Source organism: Callorhinus ursinus, unplaced genomic scaffold, assembly GCF_003265705.2.
Source record: "Callorhinus ursinus isolate GAN/ISIS: 27379988/994484 unplaced genomic scaffold, GSC_fseal_2.0 scaffold48, whole genome shotgun sequence".
In the NCBI taxonomy this organism is placed as follows: domain Eukaryota; kingdom Metazoa; phylum Chordata; class Mammalia; order Carnivora; family Otariidae; genus Callorhinus; species Callorhinus ursinus.
In genome coordinates this window covers 9,610,137-9,634,907 of record NW_027397110.1, presented here as the reverse complement: position 1 = coordinate 9,634,907, position 24,771 = coordinate 9,610,137, and the positions used below count along the sequence as shown (strand labels likewise).

General features: G+C 57.9%; 1 protein-coding gene across 5 annotated transcripts; it reads right to left on the bottom strand.

The window, feature by feature from the left end:
- Positions 1 to 204: 204 nt before the first annotated feature.
- Positions 205 to 24,075, bottom strand: CSNK1E (casein kinase 1 epsilon). Of its 5 annotated transcripts, XM_025881678.2 has the most exons (12): positions 23,814 to 24,072; positions 20,258 to 20,348; positions 11,978 to 12,088; positions 11,714 to 11,862; positions 10,102 to 10,330; positions 9,340 to 9,510; positions 7,764 to 7,912; positions 4,490 to 4,550; positions 3,507 to 3,699; positions 3,266 to 3,405; positions 2,440 to 2,505; positions 205 to 1,479 (listed from the first exon to the last, which is right to left on the bottom strand). In XM_025881678.2, exons 2-11 carry the CDS (start codon positions 20,331 to 20,333, stop codon positions 2,489 to 2,491), a joined length of 1,296 nt encoding a protein of 431 aa, XP_025737463.1. In that variant the 5' UTR covers positions 20,334 to 20,348; positions 23,814 to 24,072; the 3' UTR covers positions 205 to 1,479; positions 2,440 to 2,488. The 5 variants fall into 5 exon arrangements, with proteins under 5 accessions (XP_025737463.1, XP_025737465.1, XP_025737467.1 ...); XM_025881680.2 differs by lacking the exon at positions 4,490 to 4,550 and having other exon boundaries at positions 23,814 to 24,071; XM_025881682.2 differs by lacking the exons at positions 205 to 1,479; positions 2,440 to 2,505; positions 3,266 to 3,405; positions 3,507 to 3,699; positions 4,490 to 4,550 and adding exons at positions 5,315 to 6,970; positions 7,067 to 7,170 and having other exon boundaries at positions 23,814 to 24,071.
- Between the last annotated feature and the right edge of the window lie 696 nt (positions 24,076 to 24,771).

The following is a 24,771-nucleotide window of genomic DNA, read 5'->3' as shown; positions in this document are numbered from 1 at the left end:
TGGACACCAATCCTCCTGTGGCTGAATCTGCACTTGAATGAGGTCCCAGCTGGGAGTGTCTGCAGTTTTTGAAATACTGATTTAAAATAACCCCAGGGAGGCACCAATCACTGGCCGAGTCACCTGCCACCCCCCCAACTCCCAGGGCTGCTGGGGAGAACCCCCCCCCCACCCAGCAAAGAGGTGGACCAAAGGCTGCCCATGTCACTTTATCCTTTGCTACTTTATTACTTCAAATTAACAACCACAATAAAGCTCAAAAAAGTCCAATATTTACACAGGAAAAAAGTACAAAATTCCCCCCAAAGTTCTTCAGTATTTTTTTTTCAGTTTTTTAAATTACAAAGTAATAAAAAGCTTTGCTCTTTAATTAAAAAAAGAAAAAGAAAAAGGAAAAAAAAGGGGAAAAAGAGGTAAATAAATTAGGAAATACACACACGGAGAAAACAAACAAAAATAAAGTAAAACTGGGTGTTAACTAGGAGGGGTGGATAAATCCAGTGCCCAGACCTGACCCCAGGCTCCTCCGAGAGAGAGAGAGAGAGAGAGAGAGAGAGAGAGAGAGAGAAAGAGAGAGAGAGAGAGGCAGAACACGGGGAGGGTGGGGTGCCAGGTGAATGTCAGGACTGGAGAATTAATTTATAACCCAGGAGCCAGATGCTTTCTGGAAGTAGTCTCCACGGATTCTGCCCTAAGACCAGGGAAAGGGGATGGGGCTGCCACAGGCTGCTGACAGTCTCAGGGGTTGGTAGTGGCAAGGACCCTCTGTGCTCTTCTCGAGGGCCATGGAAGTCACTGCCTGTCCGTGTCCTTGTTATTTGGAGGATGAGAACCCAAAGTCCGCCTGGCAGGTGGGGCGAGGCACCTGCTGTCCTGGGAGCTACACATACAGACACACACGCACACAAGGAATCTCAGCCCCCACCACCTCGCCCACCCATTCCTCAAAGTCTTCTTGGAGAGGCAAAGAAGAGACCCAGACGTTCAGGGGACACTGGAAAAAGCCCAACACAGAAATTCGGCCACAGTCACTTCGGGGCAATAGGGGCTGTGCCTGTCTCCTGGGGTTCTGCGGCTCAGAAGCACCCAGTGGGATCTGCCCCCGACCAACCACACCATTCCCCCGGCTCCTCAGGCCACCTCTTGATGGCACGTGAGGACCAGGGGCGTCTCCAACACAGGGACAGCCCCTCCCGGCCGGTGCCTGTGGGGGCTGGGGCGGGGCCGTGGCGTCTGGCGAGCACTTGGCAGCCTGAAGGTTGTGGACAGTGGGAAACGCATAGGGACACGAATCCTCTGTGCTGAAGGCATCCCATCTTCTTGCCATTGGCCAAAAAAAAGAAGGAAAAAAGAAAAAGAAAAAAAATAAAAGAAAATCCATCGTCGGTTTTATGCTGGGTTTTTTTCTTTTTGTTCTTTTGAGTGGTTTTTTTCCCCATCTTTTGTTGTTGTTTTTTAAAAGAAAATACAGTGAAGACACTAGAAGGGGGAGAGAACACAGATCAGGTGCATGTCTGCCTCTGGCCACCCATCTGCCAGACCACCTGCAGTCCCCACGCTCCTGTCCTGAGGCTTTGAGCTGGTCCCTCTCCGGGGACAGAGTGGGTGCTCCATTTTCATGGGAAGAACAAAACCTCTCTCCTTCCTGTCCTCTCGGTGAGCAGCCACACGTCCGCCCCACCCTGCCACAGAAGGACTGGCTCCCGGACCTGAGAGCTGGCGAAGGCAAGCCCTGTTTCACATCCCAGCTCTATGTGTGGAATGAATTTCTGCCAAGCACCTCACGCCCAGGATGTCCCGGTGTGAGGCCAAGCCGGTGAAGGCCCCTGCCATGGGAGCCCAAACATTGCCCTATTCCCCAGGGACCTCTTTCGCCCCCCCCCCGCCCCCCCGCCCCAGACCCTCCGAGAACCTCTACCACCTCTGCTTCCCCAAGCCAGGCCCCAGAAAGAGAGACCTGCTGTACAGCACCTCAGGCCCACATGTGGCCATGGAAATCCCTTCGAGGTTCATGCTGGCTACTCGTGAAGGCCACCAAGGGCCTTCTCTTACAGCTGATAAACTCCCAAGGACATGATCCTATTCTAAGTGGTAACAACCCAGGGGCTAAGGTAGGACTAAAGGCCTGGGGGAGGTCAGGGTGTGGGCCCTGGGACTGTCTCTGCTAAGAACTAACTCTGCAGACTATTTCAAGGTTGGGGGGGAGGATAGAGGACTGCTCTGAGGGCAGAGGAAGGGTTTTTCCAGCAGCAGTTAGCTGGTATGGGCTAGGCTGAGTCAAGTAGCTCTGAGGTAAATTCTCTCAAGAGCTGTTGATTTGGGGTGGGAGGGGGTCCCTGCTACTCCCCCCCACCACTCCACAACATACACTCATCTCCTCCCGGAGGCGTGAGTGTTTCTAGACCTGGCTGGGCTGCGTCTGCAGCAGTAGTGACTCACCTAAGCAAATACTGGTCCGATGGTGGCTCTTCCTCACTTCCCGAGATGGTCAAATGGCACGCTTGTCTTTGGGAGGAGAGGCACAGAGGTGGAGAGGGGATAAGCTGCTAATGATGGCAGTCTGGCAAGTCTCTCCCTACCGTGGAGCTCTGCGCCCGCCCCCACCGGCCCTGGAGCCAAGGGAAGGGGTGTGTGTGTGTGACCTCAATGACCCTAGGAGGTAGCTGCTTCGTAGACAAGAACATTGCCCAGAGAGGCAAAGTAGCTGCTCCAGGCCACACGCACGTCGGGGCCATCAGACTCCCAGCTCGTGGCCCGTCCTGAGGCTCACCCACCACAAGCAAAAGGACCAAAGCAGGTCTCCTGCCTGCCTCTGCCAAGACACCTTCCCTGGGCAACCAAGGACTCCCCCTTCCCAACTTTCCTAGTCTAGGCGTGGTCCCAGCAGACCACCAGCAGAATCTGCCCATCCCTCCACGCTGTGCTGACCCAGCCCCGAGGGGGACTTCCTGATGGCCGGGATCACAAGCCCCTCCTCCGTGAGCTCCCTGCTGCCCGCCCGGACGAGGCCCCAGTCCTGAAGGCAGGATCCCAGGGCCACCACCTGCTGGGGCAAGCGACTTCTCTGAGCCTCAGTTCCTACTTTGCCCACCGGGGCTAAGCCAACCTCAGGAGATTAAAAGAGGCCAAGTCCCCGCTCAACAAAAGGGGCTGCTCCAAGGTTATCGGAGAGGCGAGAAGAGAAGTGCCAGCCCGGACTCCCTCCAGGGCACGGCCCTTGGGCACGGCGGCGAGGCATGGGAGGGCTGGAGCGAGCGCAGCTCACCTGTGAGGCTGAAATCCGGGAGACCTCTTGCCGCCCAGTGAGGTCGGAGGACGAGACGTTGGCAGGCGCACCCCTGTGCAGCCTCATGCTCACCTTCCTCTCTCTGTCGACTCGTGAGATCGCTCTGGGAGAAGTGTTGCCTAGAGGGGAGGAGCAGGGGGAGGCCACCCTCGGTGTCTGGGTCCCCGGCCGCCCCGGCCTCCCCCCGGGGCCCAGCCCACCGTGCGAGGCCCCCGCTCACCAGCTTGCTGGATGCGGGAGGCTGGGGTGGAAGCCACAGGCTCGGCAGCACTGCGGAGCCGGTTGGCGGTGGCCCCCGTGGGTGGGCCAGGGGGCAGGGCCCGGGCCGCGGAGCCCCGGAGCTGCCCCAGCCTCTCCTCGCGCTCGTGTTCTCGCCGCTCCCGGTCTACGTCCTCGGGGTTCCGGGCCGCGCCCTGTGGGGACGAGGTGAGACCTGGTCAGGCCGGTGCTTGGAGGTCCAGCACTCCCGCAGCGCAGAGCGTGGGGAAGGAGGCCGGGGGGGCACCGGGGGAAGATGCAGCTCAGAAACCCTCCGGTCCAACCTCCTCCCCACAAGGCAGGAAGCCCGAGAGGCCTGGAAATGACCCCCAGTCCCACAGTACAGAGAAACAAAGCCACACAACCGCCCAGAGGAAGGAGGAAGCCGGGTCTGAGGAGCAGGGCGAGGTCGCTCTGCCCTGATCTCATGGGGCTGAGGCAGCGCTGGGAGGGCTAATGCCCCAGAATGTCCAAGGGCACTCCTTGGCCCGCCCAACCTGGACCCCTACTGTGTTCCGGAGCCCTCAGCCCCTCCAAGTTTCCAAACAAGCAGGGCAGGTGTTCAGAGATCCAGAGAAAGAGGAACAGGCTAGCTAAAGGCAAGGCCAGCGTTTGAACCAGGGCGCCAGCCAGGGGATTTGTCAAAGGCTGTTCTTCCCCTGTCCCTGGACCGGGCAATGACTTCTGGCAGGTGCTGTGGGGGAGGCCCCGGGACTCACACAGATGCTGCCAGCCCTGGGACAAGACAGGAGCTCAGGGGGAGCTCGAGGAAGAATGGGCTAGATGCCCTGTGGAGGAAAAAGAGGCCCAACAGGCAGGCTGGGGCGGAAGGGTTCCGTGAGCCCCCAGGGCCTGCCCTTCAGCCGCTGCCACCCCAGTGCAGGAGGAAAGGAGAAAGGCTCAGAGAGAGGAGCATGGCGTGGGAGCGGCACCTGGCCGCATTACCTAGTTGGTCCTGGGGTCGTCCACAGGGAAGGGCAGGGGGCTGGCATGAGGGGGGCCGCATCTGTGGAGGAGAGAGCTGCAGGCTGAGTGGGGGGCCTGTTCACGGGCCATGGGGTGCAGGCTCCTGCAACCCTGTGTCTCTCCCAGGGACCTGGCCAAGAAGGCCCTGCCGTCTTTGGGGAATGAGGGCTGGGGGCGGCCCTTGCCTTTAAGCAATTCCAGGAGATAGGGGCTAGGGATCAGAATGATCCCTGAATCCTAGTGAGGAATCGAGGCCCGAGGAGCCCTCATGACCCTGTGTGGGGTCACACAGCTCAGGGCAGGGCCAGGGTCTGAATCCAAGCCTCTGTCACCCGATCCTACTCTGCACCCCCGGAGGACTTCGGAGGGACGCACATCCCCAGCCCTCCCACCCACAAGCCTGTCCGGGCAGGCCTGGAACCGCCAGGGCACTAGGTCCTGACTCCAGTTCCCCACCCCCACAGTCCACCCCCCTCCCCCAGCCCCGGGCTCCCACTTGGTGATAGGACGGCAAAGAGCATCTCAGCCAGAAGCAGAGCAGGCCTGTGTTAAGAGCTGCAGCTCCACTCAGGAAACCTGCGGGCCGGGCGGGGACAAGCTCATCCCTGGCTGGGCCAACTGAGACTGATAAAGCCAAGGGGTCCGCCCAGAGGAGTATACAGCCCCGGGGTGAGCGAGTGCACAGAGGGCCGGAGCCCCTGCCCCTGGTGACCCCAGCAGGCTCGGGTCAAGGCCAACCCCAGAACAGAAGGAGCTACTCTCGTTTCCATCCACCCAGTGACGCCTCAAGAACTGCACACCGGAGAGGTTTCTTGGCTTTTATTTGCCCACAGAAAACACAAAAGGTCAACATCAAAGTCACACAAGCAACCAGCCCTGTTGTGCGGACCCCTGTCCTTGGCTACACCGAGTCTCCTCCTGGCCGGCCGGTTGGACCGCGGAACACAGTGGCTCCATGTGCTGACGGCAACGTCCCAGGCTCTGGGGATCCAGGGATTCTGGGGCCCTGATGCTGAACGGGGTGGCCACTTCAAGGAGAGACGCTCTCAATCAGGGGTGGGATCCTTCCCACAGGAGTCCGTAGCCCTTGGTGCCCAGCATGGTGTCCAGTCCTTAGGTAGGTGCTGGTAATGGCACCGGAGGCCTGGCCTTGGGGTAAAGACACAGAAGGTCCCCACTGCATGTCTGCAGATGCTTCCGCCAACAGGCAGGTGGAGATGGTGGAGTTCACTGTGGTGGTGATGGGGTCAAAGGCGCCCAGTGATCCAGTCCAGGCCCTCAGGTCAGAGATCAGTGCAGAATAAGGCTGTGGGTACCTCTGCTCAGCTTCTGACTCTAGAGCCTGGCTCAAAGGGGACCCCAGGAAGGGGTCAGGGTGCCAGCAATGGGCAGGGAGGGTGCTCGTGGCCTGGCTTGAGATGAGATCTTGTCAGCTGGATGGTTCCACAAGAGGTTCTAGGAGGAACCATCTAGAGGAGCACTGTCCCACAGAACTTTCTGTGATGATGGAAACATTCATGTCTGCCTCGTTGGATAGGATAGCCACTGACCAGCCACATGTGGCTCCTGACAACTTGAAACGTAGCAAATGTGACTGAGGAGCTACACGTTCAGCTTTGATTAATTTTAATTAATTAAAAATTAGTCACACGTAGCCAGCGGCTACCATATTGCATGGTGCAAGCCTTGACAACATAAAACCCTTTCTTGGAGCCACACTGAGCGGAAGGGCCAAGCCCATCCCCGAAGCTGACCCAGGGATGACTTTCTACGCGGATGAGTGAGCGCCCAGTGTCCAGATGCCCTGAGCAACGAATGCCCTTTGGCGAGATCTGGCCCCTGGCCCTTGGCCACACTCCCACCTGGAAGGTCTGGGGTGCAAGGTGCCCCACTGCCCATCGCCCACCCCCACCCCTCGAGTCCCCTGGCCCGTGGGACCGTGGCTCTCCGCCTGACCTCTGTTGAACTCCTAAGGGAACAGTACCCAGCGCCGACCCCTGCGTCCAAGAGAATAAGCCCTCGGGTCCTGAGCGTCTGACGTCCGCCATGAAAGGAGAGGCACACCAGCAGGAAGCGCGGTACAGGTGAGGGGCGTTTAATGAGTTCAAGTTCAATACAGAGGCCACCGTCGGGGTCTTGCTGAAGCCGCTCCCGGTGCCCGTTCCCACCAGGCCCTCCAGGGCAGTGAACATCGTCCCTCCTTCAGGCTCGGTTCATCAGGCAGCTGATTCATCCCCAAGAATCTCACGGCAGGGCCTTCACCACTCCCTCTCCACTGCACCCCACCAGGCCAAGGGACACCTCCTCAGGCCTGGCCCCGACGGGCTCAGACACACCTGGTGACGTCAGAACTGGGGCCCCGGAGTCCAGACCACAGGCCAGTAGTTTTGGGGGGGCAGCTCCTCCACCTCCTCCAGGGGCCTATCTGGAGGGCCCTGGGTGCCCAGGGGCGCCGGGCACCTGGAAGGGACAGAGAGCACAGCAGAGGCTCAGCCTCTTGTGCTCGCCCAGCCAAGTGGTAAATCTTGGAAAGGCCAGGCCTCGGAGGGTCCTTACCAGTATGAGGGTGAGTACGTGGGCCCAGCACAGGGACAGGGGCGGGGGCAGGGCAGCGTGACAGCTTCGTTGTCACGGGGCTGAGCCTGGCTCGAGGAAGCCCCCTTTTCCAGAAGAGACGTGAAACAAGACACACGATTTCACAGATTCCGGAGCTCCAGGCACCGCTGACGAACGCTTCTCCCCACCCCACCCCACCCCACGACCCTTAAAAGAGGGAGACAGAGCAACCGCCTAGCAAGACCCAGGGTCCCATGACCAGGAAGAAAGAAACCACAATGAATGGGTCCAGGCTGGCCAGAGGGGCCACGGCGAAGGCGGCCGCCTGGGACGTGCAGAAGAGCAAAAGCAGGGTGGTGTAGGCGACGACCAGGACGGCCGGGGGGCCCGCCAGCGCCACCCACGCGCCACCGAGGGCACCTAGGAGGGACTCAAGGCCCGGCCAGGTCCTCTTGGGCCTGGCGGGAGGTGACGCCCCCCTGCCCCGCCGCCCGCAGCAGCACGCGCCGTCAGCACAGATGAGGCTGCAGTGGGGGGACCGCGGGGACTCCGGGAGCCCAGCGAGGTCGCTTGCACTGTCCAGCTCATAGCCCCCACTTTTCGGGAGCCCCGCCCGCCACAGGGTCACTTTGGCCTTAAGAGTCGGGGCCTTCCCCGTCCAGTCCCCCAAGCCCGCCTTGGCCTCCAGGTGACTCACGAATTTGAGCATGTTCCAGTCGAAGACGTAGTCGTAGGAGAAGCCCTGCCGGTGAAAGAGGTTACGGAAGAGCTGACGCAGGTACGAGTAGTCAGGCTTGTCATCGAACCGCAGGGAGCGGCAGAAGTTGAGGTATGTGGAGAACTCGGCTGGTGGGGGTCACAGAAAAGGCTGCCGTGAGGCCCAGGCTCCCCGGGCCCCACCCCCCACAGCCCGGGTTGTCCTGCCCACCCGCTGTCCCTCCAAACGCTTTCAATCTAGGAGGGGACAAGAAGACAGCAGAGCAGAGCAACGGTCCTCCTCACAGCGCTAAAACCCTTGCGAGCCGGTGAGCAGGGCCTTGAAGACTCGGCCAGACCCAAGAGCCGGGAATTAGGAGCAAGCGCCCCCTCGCAGTAAGGGGCACCGCAGGGCCTCAGGCCACCGCTCTACCTGCTCCTGCCAATCACTCTGGGGACCAGGCATGCAGATGGCAGATCAAGAGCTGCCATAAGTTCCAAAGGACAGTCAAGGGCACAGTGGGGAACTCCCAACATGACCAAAGCCACAGAAGGCAAACTGTGATCCAACATGACCAAACACAGAAGACCGAAGACACAGAAGGCATCTCCTCCTCTGGAAAGCAGGGGCGGGGAGAGCCCTTGCGAGCTAACAGCAAATGTATACTGGCCTCTGCCATTCCTGAAACCCCTGTAAATCCCTAAACGCTAAGAGCGCTAAGAGCATCTTCTGTTCCGATGCAGCGACTCCTAATGGCTCCTGGATGGGTGGGGGCTGGTCACCATCAAGACCAAGCCATGCTTAGCTTAGAATTTTCAGCGCCCCACCCCCAAACACTTCTCTAGAAGGGAGCGGGGCTGGAAATGGAGTTAGTACTCGCTTATGTCTACACAAGGAAGCCTCCGTAAAAACCCCAACAGTATGGGGTTTGGACAGCTTCCAGTTGGTGAACACGTCCCTGTAGAGGAGGGTGACACGCCCCAACTCCATAGGGACCGAAGCCCCTGTGCTCAGGCCCTTCCTTCCCAGACCTCACGCTATGTATCTCTTCACGGGGCTATCCATCCACATCCTTTACCAAAGCCTTTAATAAAGTGGTACGCAAAGTCAGTTTCCCTGAATCCTATGAGCTGCTCTAGCAAATTCATCCCAGCTGAGGAGGGGGGGCGTGGGAACCTCAGACTCACAGGCGGCCGGTCAGAGCACGGGCGGCAGGCCGGACTTGTGACCGGCATCTGAGGCAGGGACGGGGGCAGTCTCGTGGGATCGAGCCCCGAACCGGTGGGATCTGCCGCTGTCTCCAGGCAGATGGTATCAAAATGGAGTCAAGCTAGAGGACACCCAACGGGCGTCACAGAGAATTGCCTGGTGGGGGGAAAGGCCCCACACGTGTGGTGAGTAGAAGTTTCAGAGGCTCGCAGGGCGAGAAAGAACTAGCTTTTCCTAATATGCCACCCTCGCGGGGCGAAGCAGGGACAGCCCGGGACCAAGGCTCTGGGGCAGTGGCGGGGCGGTGTGGGCCGTATGGCCTCCTGTTCCCCTTAGAGGTGCCGCCTCCCCCCCGGGGGCTACTCACAGGGGTAGCCTTTGCAGAGGACCTCGATGGGCGTCGACATCTTCTTCTCACTGATGCGCTCATACTTCTGGCGCTTGGTGGCTGCTTTGAGGCCCTGCCAGGGCAGGGAGCCCAGGTTGAAGTACATGAGCACGTAGCCCAGACTCTCCAGGTCGTCTCGGCGGCTTTGCTCTGCACGGAGTCGGGGACAGGGTGAGGGGCAGGGTCCACCGGGGCTCCTGGCCAACAGAGGCCCCCCCTCCTCCAGGACATGCTCCCCACCCCCTCACTCCGCCGCCCCGCACGCCGGCTAGCTGCAACTCCGACACGAACACACACAGGTTAGAGTAACCCTTCTACAGAAAAAGGCCTGGGGCCGAGCTTTTCCTACTCAATCTTGGGCCTAGTTTGTCCAGCTCAGGAACTTTCTCACTCGACAGCTTTACAGCAGGCACTCTGGTGCCTTCTTGCTAGGCCACTCCAGGGACAGAGCACAAGTGTGGCCTCAGACAGGGCCAGGGTCAAGTCCGACTCTGGTACCTGCTAAGCCGTACAACCTAAAGCAACCATGTTGCACTTGTGAGCCCGGTGCCCCCCACTATACCAGGCTGCTTGTGGGGATGAAGTCAGGCACGTTAAGGTGCTTGCTATGTCACAGCTCTCCTCCTGGAGGGGAAGGCCTGACTTTGTGGCAACAACGCGGGGAAAACATCCAGCTGCAGAAAGCCAGGGCCCTGGCCCGCAAGCCCACGGGTGCACGGGGCTCCCGGGCCTCACACTCACCGATGCCCAGGTGGGTGTTGATGGAGGCGTAGCGGGCAGTGCCAGTCAAGTTCTTGTTTTCCCGGTAGGGGATGTGCTGGTGCGTGCGGGCATCCCGGTATTTCTTGGCCAGGCCGAAGTCGATGATGTACACCAGGTTGCCCTTCTTCCCCAGCCCCATGAGGAAGTTGTCAGGTTTGACGTCCCGGTGTATGAAGTTCTTGGAGTGGATGTACTCGATGCGGCTGATCTGGGGGCGGGGCGAGACAGCAAGTCACTGAGCAAGCAGTCCAGGGAGGGGCTTTCACCAAGCACTCAGGGCCAGACCCTGCACTGGGGCCTGAGGGCTGGAGTGGTAGGGACGGAAAACACACATCCGTGGGCCCTGGTCTGGGTAGGGCAGAAAGATCTGTCTCTGCAACTATGTGAGATGATCTCAAGGGGTAGGTCAAAGAGGGCTTCCTGGAGGAAGTGGTACAGACAGGAATTCTGAAAGAGGAGCTCCCCGAGGTTGCTGTGAGACAGCGAGAGAGAGCAAGGTAGGAGAGCTAATGGCAACATCTAGAAATGAAGCCCGGAAAGGCATCTGGGCCCCGAAGGAAGCCTCTGTGCCTGGCTCTACACCCTCATCGGACTTGCGGGGCCGGAGTTAGAGAGGCATTTCGAAGGCTGTTTTGGTAATCAGACCGTGGGGGAAGGGAGGAGATGGAGGAGCACCAATGAAGCCTCAACTCAGCTGGGGTGACAGAGATGGAGGACAAAAGACAGGATTTGTCCGCCAGCTGTCAAAGAACACCCAAGTCAAGCAGACACACAGACCTTTCCTTTAACCATCATGTCAGAAACTTAACACATATGCACACAATACATCCTCTGGCAAGTCAGTTCTGTCTCTGGGTCTCAGGCTTCTGAAAATCAACAGCCTCGTTTGGCTTGGCTGAGTACCTCCTATGGAGTGTCATATCCCGTGAGAATCTGACAACTCTCCTCTGCACAAGCACATTTAGCCCCAAACTGCAGATGTCTGCAGACTTTCTGTGGGCCAGCCGCAGACCAGGACCCTGCCTAACGGGAGCTCCGTGTATCATTCCAGGTCTAAAATGCTTTTCTGTTTTTAAAAAAGGTCTCCTGCCCTGAGTTTATAAAGGGCTTTAGGATCTAAGGGTCGCTTATCATCTGTTCTGGTCCAGGCACTGCATGGTGTCCCACTTGACCCCACAACAGCCCAGCAAAGGGGACACTCTGATCTGAGACAACTGATGGTCAGAGAGGCTTAGCAATCACTTAGAGTCAGCACACTTGGGTATGACCCAGGTCTGTGTGATCACTAGGCTTTAGAATCACCCCAGGGCAAAGTCCCAGGTCCTACCCCCAGGAGCCCAACCCAGTAGGCCTGGAGATCTGCATTTAACCCCCCTCCCCCATTCTACAGCCAATGGTCAAGGTCCCCTGGTCCTGGTCCAGGAACCAAGCCTGTCCTATGTCCCTGTCACTACTTCCTGCTGTGGCATCCTCCAGAAGCAGGAGACAGGGCTGGTACCCTGTGCCCGGTGGGGAAACAGAGGTTGGAAGGGAAGCCGCAAGCCCAGCAGGGCCCACAGTCCCTGGCTGGGGAGGGTAGGTGGGGACTCACCATCTGGTCGGCCAGGAGCAGCACCGTCTTGAGGCTGAACTTGCGGGAGCAGAAGTTGAAGAGGTCCTCGAGGCTGGGCCCCAGCAGCTCCATGACCATCACATTGTAGTCCCCCTCGGCTCCACACCACTTGATGGATGGGATTCCCACTGAGGGCCAGAGATGCAGGTGTCAGAGAGGACCCTCGCCCACACATGCACACCAGCAGGCACACCCCGGCCCGAGCTCCTCAGGCTCTGCCCCCAGGCCCCGCCCAGCCCTCACCTCCTCCCTGCATCATCTTGTAAAACTTGCTCTCGATATGCAGCTGTGGGTGCTTCGTTTTCACACACTCAAGCTTGATGGCAACTTCTTCACCAGAGGCAATGTTGGCACCTGCCAGGGGTGGAGGAGGGGCACAAGGGACCCAGGTCACGCTCGGCCAGGCAGGTGGCCTCAGGTCAGGGCCAACTCGGTTGTCTGACCCTGAGCAGTCCAGCGCCCCTTGGGGGAGGCCAGAGAGGTGGCAAAGGGCCCAGGACTGCATCCAAGGGAAGCGGAGGGACTGCAGTCAGGGCCAACTCGGTTGTCTGACCCTGAGCAGTCCAGCGCCCCTTGGGGGAGGCCAGAGAGGTGGCAAAGGGCCCAGGACTGCATCCAAGGGAAGCGGAGGGACTGCAGACACAGAGCGGACACCTGGCCCAGCTTGGGCGGGAGGGGAGAGGGGGGTAAGCGGCATGTGGGAGGGGAAGGCCGGGAGGAAGGAACTGCAGACATCTCAGAGAGCCACGGGCTGGTGCAGCGGAGAAGGCCAGACGTGAAGGGAGACGGGAGGGACTGCAGGGGGCTCACGGATCACGTAAGAGGAATTTTATCCTGGGAATGGGAACCACTGAGCTGGAGAGGAGTGAGGTCAGAGGGGTGTCAGGCTGAGGAGGAGAGAGGCAGGCGGAGCAAGGCTCTGTCTCAAGAAGTCCCAAGAAAGGGCGCCTGGGTGGCTCAGTTGGTTAAGCGACTGCCTTCGGCTCAGGTCATGATCCTGGAGTCCCGGGATCGAGTCCCGCATCGGGCTCCCTGCTCAGTAAGGGAGCCTGCTTCTCCCTCTGACCCTCCCCCCTCTCATGCTCTCTCTCTCTCTCATTCTCTCTCTCAAATAAATAAATAAATAAAATCTTAAAAAAAAAAAAAAGAAGTCCCAAGAAAGACCCAAATCCAAACTCTGCCTTGCCTCAGTTTCCCCCGCTCTAATACTGAGTGGGCTAGCTAGAGGCCAGGGACCAGACTGAGAGAAGCCAGGTGTGACTGCAGCGGCGGCAAACTGAAACAGTTGAGCCTTAGTACACACACAGAGCACGAGATCCAGAGGAGGACACCAGCGCTGGAGAATGTAGGATGGGAGAAAGCCTGCGTCTCAAGTCAGGGGAAAAGATGAGGCTCTGCCATAAGCGCCCTCGGAACAACTAGCTAGCCATCTGAGAAAAGACACCATAGTTCACGCCACACACACCAGGAGAAATCCCAAGTGAAGCAAAAGTTTGTGTGATAAAAAGAAAAAGGTGGAGTATAAGTTAGCATAGCTGCTTTGCCTTTTTTCTTGTTAAGTAATCTCTACACTGAACTTGGGGCTCAAGCCCACGACCCCAAGATCAAGAGCCGCACGCTCCATGGACTGAGCCAGCCAAGCGCCCCAGCACAGCCACTTTGAAAACCAGGCTGGCATTTTCCCAGTAGAGCTGAACACACACGTGTTCACACACACGTGCCCAAGCAAGCCCACTCCCGAGTATATGCCCTTCAGAAACACGTGAGCTCCAGGAGGAGAATGTTCACAGCTCCCAACCACCCGAATGCCCAACATCAGAACGGCTAAGTCGCCATGCAGTCGGAGAGCGGGAGGCCACAGTGCAGGGCAAAGCACCAGATACCGGCTCCAGGCGGCTCCCAGCATCCTTTTTTTTTTTTTTTTAAAGATTTTATTTATTTATCTGTCAGAGAGAGTGCGTGCACAAGCAGGGGGGAGCAACAGGCAGAGGGAGAAGCGGGCTCCTGCTGAACAAGGAGCCTGATGTAGGAGTTGATCCCAGGACCCCAGGATCATGATCCAAGCCGAAGGCAGAGGCTTAACCGACTGAGCCACCCAGGCGTCTCGGCTCCCGGCATCTTAACACTCAGTACGAGGGAGCAAGGAGCTGTCCCTTTCACAAGAACCCAAGGTGAAGACAAGCCAGTGCCCAGCAACGGGCTGTGTGGACAAACTGAATGCATCTCTCCATGCAGCAGGATGTTATTCAGCCACAGAAAGGAATGGAGGACCGATGCATGCCACAACATCGATGAACCTTACAAATGTGCTAGGTGAACAAGCCAGACACCAAGGCACAAATGCTGTAGGATTCCATTATAGGACATGTCCAGAATAGGTTAAATCCATAGAACCCGGAAATAGACTGGTGGTTGCCAGGGGTGGGGAGGGGGAAAGAAGGTGTGCCTACTTAATGGGCACGGGGTTTTCTTTTGGGGTGATGAAAATGCTTTGGAACTACATAGGAATGGTGGTTGCACAACCCTGGAAATGTACCAAATGCCACTGAATTGTGTATTTTGAAAATGGTTGTGTTATGTGAATTTCACCTCTGTTGAAAGATAGGAAGAGACAGGAGAACACAGGAACAGTTGAAAACACGCATGCTGAACAGGGTTAGGTCTAGGGATACAAATGTAATAAAATTCTTTAACACGAGGGAACAATTTCAACTGTCAGAAGGTGGTTCCCTCTGAGAGGGGATAGCAGAGGAGGGGGCACGAAGCGGTGGCAGGGGCCTACAAGGTGACAGGCACATTCTCTCTGAGGGGAAGGGGGAGGGTGCCTAATAGCACGCATATTTGCTGTATGTCTTCTTTTGTTATCTACTCAACACTTAATAAAAAGACAACAATGAGATCTGAGAAGAAAAGAGAGAACTGCCTTACAACTTTGGGGTAGGCAAGGCTTTTTATCCCTGTTTTAAAATTGAAAGGCCAATAAAAAAAGGGGGGGGGGGGCGGAAATGGCTCCATCCCATCCAAAAAGGGAATCCACGGCAAAAACGGCAGCAACAAAGTCCTAAGAAATATACCTATGACTTATTAGCGGCAAGTGGCTGGTAGCACTAACATGTTAACGAGCTCCTACACATCAGTAGGAAAAAGACCAAAGGCTCAAAGGAAACAGGGTAAAGGATCTGAATAGATGCTTCAAGAGAAAGAAATCATTAATATAAAAATGGCGCACTCATATGAAAAGATGCTCAACCTCCTTGTGAGAGAGGCCACCTATGACTGGTGCGAGTCCCGCGGTAAGACGGGGGGCAGGGCTGTGGGGCAGTGGGCACCGCGCCTCAAGTGGCCCGGGCGTGAACTGAGAAATTGGGCTCCCGCTTCGGGGGTGCACTCAACACCCCAGTGAGTGCAAAAAGGGCCTGGATGAGGCTGTTTGCAACAGCAAAACTTGGACATGGCCCAGATGTCCATCATTCTGGGGCCTGGTTAAATAAAGAATGGCCCATCAATAACATGGAATACAATGGAAAAAGAATGAGGAAGCTCTCTCTGTGCAGAAGTGGAAAGATCTCAAAGACATAGGAGGTGAAAAAGTGAAGTACAGAACAGTATGTATTCTATGCTCTTTCCAGTTTAAAAAAATAAAAAGATGGGGGAAATAATATGGATCTGTGTTTGGTTGTAACTACATAAGAAAACACTGGGAAGAAGCATGAGAAACCAGTGAGGGCCGGGCAGGGCTACGCTGACCGCTAGCCCAGGAGGGGACATTTCACCGGGTTCTAGGTTATGGGCTGCCACTTTTCCTGACACCTCTGTTGGGATATAATTCACATATTACACGATTACTTCTTTTTTTTTTTTTTTATTAAGTTTTTTAAATTTATGTGACAGAGAGAAAGACAGCTAGAGAGGGAACACAAGCAGGGGTAGTGGGCAGAGGGAGAAACAGGCATCCCGCAGAGCAGGGAGCCCGATGTGGGGCTCGATCCCAGAACCCTGGGATCATGACCTGAGCCGAAGGCAGATGCTTAACGACTGAGCCACCCAGGCGTCCCCACAATTACTTCTTTAAAGTGTACAGTTCAGTGGTTTTTACCATATTCGCAAGGCTGCGCAACCTACACCACAATCAATTTTAGAATATTTTCACTATCTCCAAAGCCCAGGACCCTTCAGCATTCGCTCCACATCTCCCCCAAGCCCCAGCTCCAGGCAACCACTCATCTACTTTCTGTCTCTACGGGTTTGTCTATTCTGGACGTTTCTTTTAAATGGAATCATACAATATGTGACCTCTTGTGACTGGCTTCTTTCACTCGGCATGTTTTTGTGTTTTGGTTTTTGGTTTTGTGTGTTTTCATTTTTGAACCCCATAAAATAAAATTAAAATTGGTAAGAAAATAGATTACCAAAGCCAGTGAGCAACTGGAGAAAAAGTACTTGCAAACTGTAAACTGCTTCTGGCACATCGACACTCGTCACTGGGGAGGGCCACACACGTTTCCGGAGGGCAGTGGGGATGTGGCGCGGGAGAGATTGTTCTGAGGTGTCAAGAGGTTTAGGAGAGTGCCTGGCACATAGTAAGTGCTCAGCGGAAGTTGGGTTTGGTAAGTACGAGCCCCTGGGCTTCAGACATGGGCCCGGCGACCTAACCGTGGGCAGGGCAGCAGGGAGGAAAGGCGGCACGGGCTCCGGAGGCCTGAGTAGGACCGTGCCAGACAGAGGTCACAGCAGGTACAAAGGAGTGGGGTGCAGTGAACTCTGAGTGGTTTGGTGAAGCTAGAGCTTGAGGTAGCTAAAGAAGATTGTGGAAGAGGTGAGGGAGGGAGAGATCAGAAGGGTCTCAAATGCCCAGCTAAGATCTTGGCCGGAAGCCTGAGACTCCACGGGCCAGGTATGGATGCCTTATTACAGGGATTCTCAGCCTCCTGGGGCCCGGCGATTCTTTGTTGTGGGGCCTGTCCTATGCACTGTAGGATGGTTAGTAGCATCCCTACCCTCTACCCACTAGCTGCCAGTGGTACCCCTTTTCCCTGAGCTCCAATGATCAAAAATGTCCCCAGACCTTGCCAAATGGCTCCTGTGGAACAAATCCGCCCCCCATCCCTTCCCCTGTTCAGACCCACTGGCATATTAGAAAGGACTGGAGAGGACGTGAGGGGCGAGGGAGACCCAGACGCTGATGGTGACCCCAGCCAGGGAGAAGGCAGAGACCTAGACACTCTGAAACTAGGGCCTCTAGCACTGTGATTCAGCAGACAGATGCAGGGAGGCGAGGTGCTGGGGAGAACACTCTTCCCCGAGATGCGGAGGGGCAGGCTGGAGGAGCCCTTTATCCCGTTGAATTCCCCCGCCATCCTGCAAGGACTACTGTTTGTATTTCTAGTTGACACGTAGAGAAAGTGAAACACCAAAGGTTAAGAGATCAAACCCCACACTAACTTCCCCAGGACAGGGAGCTCGCTCTCAGGCAAAGCCTTCAGGCCCCTGCAGAGTGCTGGAAAACGGCCACAGCGGGCTGCCCCCCACCCAGGCTCCCACCACTGCGAGGCCCCTCGGCTGCCCGGGAGTTGTCAGGAAGCCACCGGCCTTCTCTCTGATCTCCCTGAATTCTCACTGCTGGGGCTCAAATAGGTTAAGTAACTGGCCCAAGGTCACAGGACTACTGGGGGCGGAGCTAGGATTTGAATGTGAGTCTCCAAAGACCCTGCTTTTTTCTCTATTCCAGCTGTCTAGCGTCTCATTCATTCCATCAACAGACACACACTGAGGCCCGGACCAGCTGAGGCAGCCCTGCCCTGGATGAGCTCAGCTCACCCTCTGTGGGAGCAACAAAGCGGAACTCTGACTAAGTGCAAAATGCTGGGGCAGGAGAGGTGACCCAGCAGTCAGGGACAGTGGCCCTGCGGGGGGACAGTCCAGTCTGGAAAACACACCTGGACACAGAGAAGGGCCTGGAGCTGGCCAGCCCTAGGATCTGGGGCCTGGGGAAGTCCTGGGTGGGTAGAGGGGGTGACCAACCTCACATGGGGGCTCATTCAGACACCAACACAGACACACATAATCAGGGACCTGGCTGGACTGGAGATGCAGAACAAAGCACCCTCAAAACCACCTGTTGGGGAACACTGATCCCCCGCCATTTAGAACTGAGGAACAGAGACTGAGAGTATAGCATAGGGAGCTCTTGAGGACGCACAGCCAGCGGTGGTAGAGGGGACACGGTCTCGGCCGCTTCTGGACCCTGTGCAGCTGACCCGAGACCCTCAGCAGAAGCTGTGGGCCTTGAAGCCACGTCCACAGAGTGCTCGCCTTCGGCTGATCCTGGAAAGCAGGGCCTGGAGGCCGCGCCCAGCCCCACCTGCAGAGGCCATCTGGAGTCAGGCCCTGGCACTGGCACCAGTGACAAGAATGTGGCCAGAGCTTTGAACAAAGGGAGCCAGCGAGGCCAGCCGGGGAGGCCCTCCAATCACCACTGTCCCCACAGCAGCAAGGCAGGAGCCCAGGAAGGAGGTGGCAGGACATAGCGTCATGCCAGGGCCCCCCGGGCCTGAGCACCCAGCGGAGGCGGACAGGGGAATTGCTCTCAGGGCAGAACTGGCTCCCCACCCCTACTGGGGCCCAAGAGGACCCAAATCCTCTGACAGTAGCAAATCCCAAAAAAGACTGCGGGTTGGCAGAGGATACAACATAAAAGCACCACCACAGCTGGGCCGAGCATGCACAGGTGCTGTGCACACTGGGATCTCACTACTGCTTACCACCTTGTAGGCCTCATGACCCCATTTGACTGATGGGGAAGCCAAGACCGGCAGAGGTCATCACGCATCCAAGGGCATACAGCTAATGGAAGAAAAGCCAGCACCCAAACCCTGGTAGAATTTACTCCAGAGCCCGTACAAAGAGAAGTAAAGCTAGACCGGGTTTTTTTTTAAATGAACTAGATAAACGGGAAGTCCTGCCCCCAGGGAGGACCCCACATGGACCAGGGTCACTAGCTTTCCCAATGACCTTGGCCTGCTCCTCCCCTCTCAGGGCCACTGTTCCCTTCTGCACAAAGAAGGTCCTGGACTGGATGTTTCCTAGGAGCAGATGTGCATCTGCGCCAAAAGCTACTGCTCCATGCCTTTTTGCCCTTGGTCAGCCAGGCCTCATCATCACACACTTTCCCTATGGGGACACTGAGGCACAGAGCAGCCGCATGACTGTCCCACGGCTGCACAGAGTCAGGTCTGGAACCCAGGTCTGTCTGAGGTGTCCCTCCTGTGTTCTGTCACACTCTCTCACTCACGTGCGCATAAAGGCTGCCTTTTCTAGTGTTCAAGAGAAACACTGGGCAGCCAACCTGACCATACTGCACCTGCTTCTTGATGTGTGCAGAAGAACAGGAGGCCTCCATCTCTACCAGCTGCTGTGCGCGGCGACCACATTCAACCACATTCCAAGAGGACCCTGCCCAGCACCAACTACGTGCTCAGACAATGTCCCCTCCCTGTCCCCTCTGATGGGGAAGGGGGCAGCTCACAGAGAAGCAGAGTTCATACCCCAAGAGGGCAGAGACCCAGACCACTGGGTAAGAGACTGTCCCCCGCCTCCCAAATTCAGAACCAATGAGCACAGCACACGGCCTTGTTGTTTTTCTCTGCCCAGGACAGAAATTATTCACTTTGCTTTTCCAAGGAAGGAAAGAGAGGCCAAGAGACAGGAATGAGGATAAACCCCAGGGGCTGGACACCCAGCTCTACCAACTCCCATTCGTGATTACTGACACAGGATCTCCCCTCCACACCAACAATAGCAAGGGAAGGGCCGTGACCCCTGACCGCACACGCCCTCGGGCAGCCAAGAAGGCGGCATTTGAAGGCAGGAGCCTCCTTTTTGCCAGGTCGAGAAACGGGGCTGAGATGTCAGCGATTTGTTTAAAATGACAACATGAGAGCAAACTTAGACTTTCAACAGGAAGCACATCCGGAGAGCACGATCCTGAAAACTCTGACCAGACCCCTACCCCCACCCCTACCCAGAGGTTACTGGGAAAGTCTACGTCACTGTCATTCCGAAGCCTGCCTGGGCTGAATTCCAGGGGCCAGAGCAAAAGGAGGGGGCCCAGCTAGGAGCGAGTGGTAGCCCAGGCCTCTTCCGTCTACCAGCATCCTTCCCCCAGGAGGCAAGAAACAGGGGTGCTACCACAGCCTGGGCCTTCCCACGCCCAGCTGGAGACCCTGGTCATCTGCAGCTGGAAACCAGAGCTAAAAATACCCTCCTCTGTCCAGCCTGCAGCAAGTGGGAACTCCGCCCCACCCTGACTGTGACCCCGCTCCCCTGGCCTGCCTCACCCCCAACCTGCTGCTTCTCTCCCCACCTGGCATGGCCCTGGGGACAAAATGACCAAAAATGTGCCACTGGAGGCCCAGAGCCAAGTTCTGGCTGGAGAGCCTGAAGTCCTGGCACATTTCCTCCTACTTGTTCCCAATGCTGTCCCACGGGCCCCAGAACGACCACGCTGGAGTCAGGGACACTTACCCAGGTAGATGTCTCCAAAAGACCCACTCCCGATCTTCCGTCCCAGGCGGTACTTGTTTCCCACGCGCAGCTCCATGACTCACTCTCACTGCTGAGGGAAGCAGAGACACGGGGGTCAGGGAGGTGGGGAGCTGGAAAGGGAGCCTCACCGGCTGCAGCCCACCACACCCCCCCTGCCAAAGGCCAGGGAAAGACACAAGGAACTTGGGAGACGGGCATTCTCCCTCCCATTGTACAAGAGGAGAGCTGGCTGGGCTTTGCCTGAGGGCACCCAGGTGTCAGGTGGGCCGGTGGCCTCCACAGCTGAGGAATAGCTGAGGCAGGCTGAGGCCTTGTGTCAGGGTGACCAGGCAGAAGGTGGAATTGGAGATAAAGCCCCAGAGGAAAGAGCCAAGCAAGCAACTCCTCGGGGGACACTCGTTTGGGGACCCTCCAATAGGAGCCTCTCAGGGGCAGGCCAGTCACAATGGGCCAAGATCCTAAAAGGAAAATCAAAGACAAAGGGAGTGATGGGGAGGGGGGAAAATCAGGAGCCGATCATTCTGGGGGTGCTACCATGGCAACCACCAGCAAGTTCTAACCTCCAGGGATGGCAGGACATGTTGAATGGAGGGTCCCAAAGGAGTTCCTCAGCCCCTTTAGGACTCAGAAATGATAGGGTCCCCTGCCCCCACCCCTAAGCCCCCATGCTTCTGGTAACAAGAATTGGACACCAGGCCTCCACAGCCTGGCCCAGTCTTTTCAGAGGCCAGAAGTTGCTAGCTTGCAGTGTGCCCTGCAGGAGAGGCCTCCTCTCCAACTCAGAGGGCAGGCAGGAAAGGGGGCCCTCAGAACATCCAGTTGTCTCCCCCTCTCGACCTCACGACACCAAGCACCTCACACAGGCCTCTCTGCACAACATTCTTTGAATGGCCAGTTTGGGGCTGGCTTCCTTCAAGACTAGAAGGAGGGTCTCCTTAGAGGGCCCCATAGAGCAACTGAGGGGACCAAAGCCAGGTTTTTAGCCACCAGGCTCTGGGGTGGGAGAGGTCTGAGGGAGGGATGCTGATTGGAGCCACTCTCCTCCTTCCCATGTCCCGTCCTGGGTGCCCAAGCTCATGTGACATCAGGGGCCACCCTGGTAGAGACCCTCTGCCCTCTGAGGTCCTGGTCAGCAGAAAGGGAAACTCCAAGGCCAGGAGATGGTTTCTACAGTAGGGCATAGGGGACGGTGGACTATGGAACAGGGAGAAGGATGGGGGAGCCCGAAGATCTCAGAGTGTCTAGAAGAGGGGTCTTCCTCTGCAGACAAGGAACTCAGGCCTAGAGAGGCCCATCACCTGCCCCCCACTCCCCAGCAGCAAATTGGTGGCAGTCTCCTCCCCTGGGACCCAGACAGGGTTCCCCGCTGCCCCCACCTGACACGCACAGGACTTATTTCCTGCCAGGGCTGGGAAGCAAAGCAGGAAGATGGAAAAGCAGCTGTACTAGGCATAGCAGCCGGGCCCCTGCCCTAAGCCCAGTGCTATCCCCGAAGCCAGACCCACCTGGGAGGGGAGATGGGAGAGATTTAGTTCGCAGATGGTGGGGCTGGAGCTCTCGGCACCCCCTCCAGCAGGGGCAAGAAGCCAACAGCTCCTGCCCAGGAGAGACATCCAGCCCCAGCGGCTAACTCCCAGCGGAGCCACCACTAGCCCTGCACTGAGGACCACAAGGAAGTAGCCTCCACCCCATGCCAGCCAAACTCTGGGCTCTCAACCAAGGGCCTCTGCCCACACGCCTGGCCGGTCCCGGCTGAGGTGCCGTGGCTGCGAGCGGAACACACTCCACATTTGCAGAAAACTCACAAGCCACACATTTCACATACACAGCGACCTGGGTGTACACTCCAAAGGAAAAAAAGAAAAGCAGACACACACCATAAGCCCCATGGTGGGGGGGGGGCAGGGGGGAGTAAGGGGGGGTGCTGAGGATGTGTACACACACAAACACTGCCCCCCCCGTTCTGTTTTCCGCCAACGCCAATTCAGAGACCACACATGGCAGCCGGGAAAGCCGCAGGTTAGGAAAGGAACATAAATGTACCCGCATCCTATATTACATAAATACCCACGCCGGGTTACATAAATACTCGCGCCCTCCGTCTGGGTGCCTTACATAAATACACTGCACATGACCCCCCAGCCCCTCCCCACTCACCGGGCTATGGGCAGAGAAGGGGAGAAGAGAGGGTGCAAACAAACCAGCCCTGCCGGAAACCACTGCTGGGCGCTAGCCACCCAGACCCAGGGGGCCAGGCCCCCAGGGAGAGCCTACACTGTCCCAGCCCTGTCCCCTAAAAAGCCTCCCAGAGGAGAGGAGAAAGGATTGAGTCAGGAAAAGGAGAAGCTTGCCAGTTCTTTGCTGCTTCTCCCATGGGGGGTTGGGGGGTGGAATAAACGAAGTAAAAAAAAAAAAAAAAAAAAGAGAGAGAGGCAGACGCAAATCCAGAGTTTCAGCTGGTTAAAAAAATTACACAAACTACCAAGCAGCAGAGCACATGGGCAGTTTTCTTACTCTCTGACACCCCCTCACCCCAGCCAGGGCCCTGGTCACTGGACCATTAAAATAAAAATTGGAGGGACATTCCAGACAGGAAGGCAAAGGAGCCCCAAGTCCAGGCATTCGCTGGGCGCAACTTCTGACACCCGGGATCTCCGTCCCTTCTCCCCAAATCCTTCTCCCTGAGAAAGGTTGTGCCAGGAAGAACATATGCAAGAGAACTAAGGGCAAAGTTGGGGAGGGGGCTCACCCCACTTTGAGTCTGGGCGTGAAGAGGAGCTCGGAAATCCTCTCTCTAGAGATAACCCGGACACAAACATAGTTTCACGTTCCACAGAGACTTGCAAAACATGGATTTCTCACGGGCAGAAACGGTAGAATCCGATCTGATAAATAACCCCCACCCCTTTCTTTCTCTCCACAAAGGAAAACAGAATCGGTGGCTGGGTGACCACACACCCCATCACCTCGGGGGCCCCCACGCGCCCTGGAGCGCCCCCATCCAACATGCGGGAGCAGCCTCGTTGACCCCCAGGTCCCGAGCTCCGAGCCAGGAGAGAAGGGGGGAGGCGCTGCTGATTGTCCGGCGAAACACACAGAAGCCCAGGGTTTGGCCGAGAAGCCCGAATCAACAGTATCAACAGTCTCGGGTGCCCCCAGCGCCCCAGTCCCGGACCCCCCCTCCCGTAGGGTCCCCCAGTTACAGCCCCGGGGTGGCCCCTCGGCCGGCTGGGGCCTTGAAGGGTCCAGCTGGGGGAGGGGGAGGCGGGCCGGACTGGGGGGGGGGGCCCCCCCCGGGGAGCCCGCAAAAAAAAAGTCCCCCCCCCCCCCCCCCCCCCCCCCCCCCGCCTTTTTCCCCGCGGGGCGGGGCGGGCGCCGCCCGCCCCCCCCCCCCCCCGCCCCGTACCCGAGCGCTAACGCGCGTGTGTCCGCCCTCCCCTCCCCTCCCTCTCGCGCAAAAACAAAGAGGCGGAGGGAGCCCCGTTTCCCCCCGGGTTTGCGCCCCTCCGCGGGCCCGCGGGCCCCCAATATTTACCCCGCCGGGAAGGCGCCGGTGCCGGGCCGCTGCTCGGGGGGCTGCCGCGGGCGGGGGCGACCCGCCGGGGCGGATGCCGGAGGATTCGCGGAGCCGCCCGGCGCGCCAGCCTCTCCCGGCCCAGCCGCCGCTGCTGCTGCCGCCGCCGCCGCCGCCGCCGCCGCGCTCCGCTCCGCTCGGCCCCGGCCGGGCTCTGGCTCTGGGTTCTCGTCGCCGCCGCCGCCGCCGCCGCCTCCCTCCTCCGGGCCCTCCTGCCCGCCCGCCCCCGCCGCCGGCTCGCGCGCTCCCGCCCGGCGCGCACCCGCCGGCTCCCATTGAGCCCCGGGCCCGACCGCTGATGTCATCCCCGGCCCGCCGCCGCCGCCCCGGAGGATTTAAAGGGCCCGCGCCCTCGGCTCCCGGGGACGCTGTGGGGGGGGGTGCTCAGCCGGGAAACACGGTCCCCCCCCGCGCCTGGCGAGGGGAGCGTTGCAGGAACGCGGTCTTACGTGTGGGGCTGGGGAACACACACAGCCGACACCCTGATCCAGTCTGGGGCACAGGTGGAAAAAACTGGGTGGGGGTGGGGAGGAGGCGGGCGCGCAAAAAGCTGGGGTTTTCTAGATCCAAAGCCTCCTCTTCCCCCGGTTCTCTCTCCTCTCAAACCAAAGCAGTGGCCCCCTGCGAAGGCCGCTGCAAAAAAAAAAAAAAAAAAAAAAAAAAAAAAAGAATGGCGAGTTGGGGGCTCTGAGTCCTTCAGAGAACACAGGCCAGGTTGATTCAGGGGTCAGTGATTTGACAGGACAGCAGGAGATAGAGAATGCCATTGACCAAAGACCCGGGAGGTAGCTACCCTCACCACCCCCCACACCCCTCACCCCAGAGAAAGGACCCTCCCAGCTTCTACAGCAGGGCAGACTGTGATGGGCACGAACCCCCAATTCTGGTCTCACTGGTTTGAAGAGGAACCCTGCACACT

What these genes read in the sequence shown, in the direction of transcription:
- CSNK1E (XM_025881675.2), bottom strand. Translation starts at nt 20,333, where the DNA reads ATGGAGCTGCGCGTGGGAAACAAGTACCGCCTGGGACGGAAGATCGGG. An exon ending in CAAGATGATGCAGGGAGGAG is followed by an intron (nt 11,863 to 11,977) that starts GTGAGGGCTGGG and finishes TCTGGCCCTCAG; the next exon opens with TGGGAATCCCATCCATCAAG. An exon ending in CAACACCCACCTGGGCATCG is followed by an intron (nt 9,511 to 10,101) that starts GTGAGTGTGAGG and finishes GACTCCGTGCAG; the next exon opens with AGCAAAGCCGCCGAGACGAC.